Here is a 4001-nt window from a genome sequence, read left to right as displayed (position 1 = left end):
TATCTTTTATATAATTTTATTATATATTATATACAATTATTATATATAACATATAATTTTATTATATATTATATATTAAAAAACATTGTTTTCAAAAATCGTCAAAATTATATTGTATTTAAATATAATTATATTTACTCAAAATGCTTTTATAAGACTGCTACATATTCGTTGTTTAAATTTGCCGCTCAATGTGACGTACGCTTGGAATCTCTGATTGGCGCTTTGCCGATAGTCATTTCAAAGTTTTACGCGCCACGATCCACAATGCCATGTCGCTATCAGTCGCTATTTATTCACTTTCGAACGTAACATTCGCTTTCGCAGAATAAATTGAAAATTTATTGCAAAGACGTGAAAAATGTCCAAAAAGAAATCGATCTTTGAGGTATATCTTTTTCTTTAATCTATTTCTATATATATATTTTTTATTCTCCACTTTAATCTCCATTGTCACAATTTCGTAAGATTCTTAGTGAGTATTAACCTCAATTATTAGTTAGTTAACCTCATCATTTACCTGGAAAATTTTTCTTTTTCTCTAATATGATTTCCTTTAAACGTAAAAATAGATTTGTTTGCATGCTCCAACATGCTCCAACATGCTCCAACATGCTGCTATTATTGCTCTTACTCACTCTTGCAAGTGTGTTCGAATGAGTAAAAACTATAAGTAGAACTAATATTAGAAGCATATTGGAACATGCTGGAGCATGCGACGCGAACAAATTTATATTGATAGGTTTAGTTATGTACTTTTCAGCTGAAATTTCCATTGTGAATGACAAATCGATCAAAAATAAATGTTAAAGTCGCATAAAAGTATGAGAATTTTGTAAATATTGATAACTATTGTTTTATTAAACATGAATTTTAACTTTTTTCCCCTTAACCAACTTTCCATTCGTAATGGAAATTTTTGCTAATGATGCTGTTACTAAAACATACTTTCTTAGCTATACACAATTATTATGTGTATGATACATATAATTTATTTTTACGCAGAATGAGGAGAAATGTGAGAACGTGTACAAACTCGTACACTTTGTAGAAAGGTATGAAGACGAACAAAGATGTATTGACATTGTGCTAAGCTCATGGATAACATATGATGTTGTGTCTGATCATTTGATGACGATCTTTATGCCGCCACCGTACACAACAGAGTCAACTGAGATTCTTCATTGCCTTGTTAAATCCAAATCAAATCCACCAACTTCTTGGCCGTCATATAAAGTAAATCTCGTAGGTGATGCTAGTAAGTTTATTCTTATATTTCGTAATCTAATATGTCATATGAATATAAATTTTGATAATTTCAAAATTAATGTTTTTTTAGAGAATTACAAGTCGGCTGTAAGTAAATTAAAATTGTTAAATTCAAAAGAGTATGCATATTCTACCAGCAGTGATCACGGTCAAATAAGATCACTTGCCGATAAAAAAAGCTATAAATTAAAAGCGGTGAAACCTAATAAAGATCTTGAAAAGAAACTACTGAATGTGCCATCATTAGACAGTGAGTCGGATAACGACAACAGTGACTGTAGTAAAGTGACTGACTGTAAGTGTTACTAATTATAGTAGTAATTGTTCAATGTTGCTTTCATGCGATATTTTTTCTACTGCAGTTTTTAAATATTTATTTTATACGTTTTAGCTGTCACAAATTCTAATGAAGAGTCTGACACATCTTCGAACAATAATTACGGAAAAAAACTCTATAGTTACAGCAAAAATAATGGTAAAAATTTTATTTATTAACACGTATTATTATATATTATACTTATATACTATATTTATTTCTCAAAATAAGACATCTTAATTTTCTGTACATATTATTTATTTTATTTAACCCTTTGGAATTTAAAGCTAAATTAATGCAAAAAAATACTGATATATTCCAATTATTATTGGCATTATTATGATTACATTTTCATTTATTTATACATATTTATTTTCTGTTTATTTTAGTGATCTCTAAAAATCCGTCTGCATCATCTTTAAAATTGGTGATAAATGAAAATGAAAATGGCACTCCAAAAAAAGATGGTATATTGCTCACAATTATTAATGAATTTATGATTTCATTTTAATTAATATATATTGATTATATGTTTATTTTAGTGATCTCTGAAAATCCATCTGCATTATCTTTAAAATCGACAATAAAAGAAAACAGCACTCCGAAAAGAGATGGTAAATTGCTCACAATTGATACATTTATGATTTCATTTTAATAAATATATATTAATTATATGTTTGTTTTAGTGATCTCTAAAAATCCGTCTGCATCATCTTTAAAATTGGTGATAAATGAAAATGAAAATGACACTCCAAAAAAAGATGATATATTGCTCACAATTGATACATTTATGATTTCATTTTAATAAATATATATTAATGATATGTTTGTTTTAGTGATCTCTAAAAATCCGACTGCATTATCTTTAAAATCGACAATAAAAGAAAATAGCACTCCGAAAAGAGATGGTAAGTTATTCATTAATACATTGATGATTTTATTTTAATTAATGTATGTATATTAATTGTCTGTTTATTTATATATAGTAACCTCTCAAAATAAAGTTTCGACAAACCAGAACAGTACCGCGAAAGCATGTGGTAAATATTAATTTTTATGCTAATCACTGCTGACTTGTGCTTTGTTAAATTTACATTTTTTATACACAGATATTGTTTATTTATAGAATCTCAACAAGTTACTTCTAATTTTTCAAACGCAAACAGTTTTCTAGATGTCCATGAAAGCAACGATTACAATAATAACGGTTAGTTTTTGTTAATGTAATTAAGTTGTTTTTTTATTCGTTTCTTTTTGAAAATTCTTATTACTTCTGTTATCAGAAAAGTAATTCTATTTTAATTATATTATATTTCATTACAGATCTAGCACGTTTATGCGCATCTGGCTTTCGTAGTATTTGTTCACAATTAACACAACTGTCAGTGGCAGTGCAAGAATTGAAGAATCTAGCAACTACAAATAACTTCCAATATTGCTTAAATTTTGCAGAAAAATATGAAATGGAATTGCCATGCAAAACCGTAGCAGAGTTCACTGCATTTGATGAGAAATTGAAGGAGGACAAAACATTTCGGGATAATTTCGTAAACTTTCTTTTTAAATGTAATTTAAAAGTATTTATGAAGTTACATATATTTAATTTTACATTATTATTTGTTTAGAAACAGACTATCTTACTAAACATTGACATAAATGGATCAATTTTAAAATCTTTAACTAACATATTTAAAAAGTACATGTCGAGGGAGGTGGCTTTGGCCTATACTGCGGTGAAGAAAGTTCATGGTAAGGAGGTTCTCAAAGAGACTAAATTCTCATCATGCGTTAGAGGTATATATATACATATATATTTATATATATGTACATTTTTATTACATATTTATTATATTTATATATCATTTATGTAATTATACAATATTTAAGTTGTATTCGTAAATTACAGAAGTGCTGATTAAAGAATTGTTGAAAATAAATCCGCAGCAGGCATGGAAAGCAGACAAAATCTATTTTTCAACAATTGGTAGCATATTAAATAATGCTAAAGATTGGGACGGTCATCGACTGTTACGAAGAAAGAAATCAACTACTGAGGTTGATGAACAATGGCTGAATTATTATGTAGATGAGAACCAAATTCTACGCATGATGGATGAGAATATTGCGACAGATTCAATGTCAGCCCATGTTGGAAATGAAAACAATGAAATGTTTAAAGAGTTGCACTGATTTTAAATACAATTTCAAGTATAATTTTTTTAAAATTTCAAGTATAATTTTTTTAAATGATATTATATAACAAATTATATTGTTTATAATTATATTATTATTTATGTAGTATTATTATATATTTACATATTATATTACATTTTATTTACATTTTATTATTATATATATAATACATAATAAAGTAAAATAATATATAGTTAATAACTTATTTATAATTTTGTATCAA

General features: G+C 26.7%; 1 protein-coding gene across 1 annotated transcript; it reads left to right on the top strand.

The window, feature by feature from the left end:
* Positions 1 to 2114: 2114 nt before the first annotated feature.
* LOC108722036 (uncharacterized) lies at positions 2115 to 3775 on the top strand. The gene is made up of 6 exons (XM_018446937.1): positions 2115 to 2199; positions 2422 to 2493; positions 2712 to 2792; positions 2909 to 3132; positions 3211 to 3379; positions 3492 to 3775. Exons 1-6 carry the CDS (start codon positions 2115 to 2117, stop codon positions 3773 to 3775), a joined length of 915 nt encoding a protein of 304 aa, XP_018302439.1.
* Positions 3776 to 4001: the final 226 nt, after the last annotated feature.

Source organism: Mycetomoellerius zeteki, unplaced genomic scaffold, assembly GCF_001594055.1.
Source record: "Mycetomoellerius zeteki isolate Tzet28-1 unplaced genomic scaffold, Tzet1.0 scaffold1901, whole genome shotgun sequence".
Taxonomy (NCBI): Eukaryota; Metazoa; Arthropoda; class Insecta; order Hymenoptera; family Formicidae; genus Mycetomoellerius; species Mycetomoellerius zeteki.
This window is presented reverse-complemented; position numbering and strand designations above follow the sequence as displayed.

Excerpts from the sequence above, each read along its gene's own strand:
- LOC108722036 (XM_018446937.1), top strand. The coding sequence starts at position 2,115 with ATGTTTATTTTAGTGATCTCTGAAAATCCATCTGCATTATCTTTAAAA. Across the intron at positions 2,793-2,908 it reads CAACGATTACAATAATAACG|ATCTAGCACGTTTATGCGCA; the intron begins GTTAGTTTTTGT and ends ATTTCATTACAG. Across the intron at positions 3,380-3,491 it reads ATTCTCATCATGCGTTAGAG|AAGTGCTGATTAAAGAATTG; the intron begins GTATATATATAC and ends CGTAAATTACAG.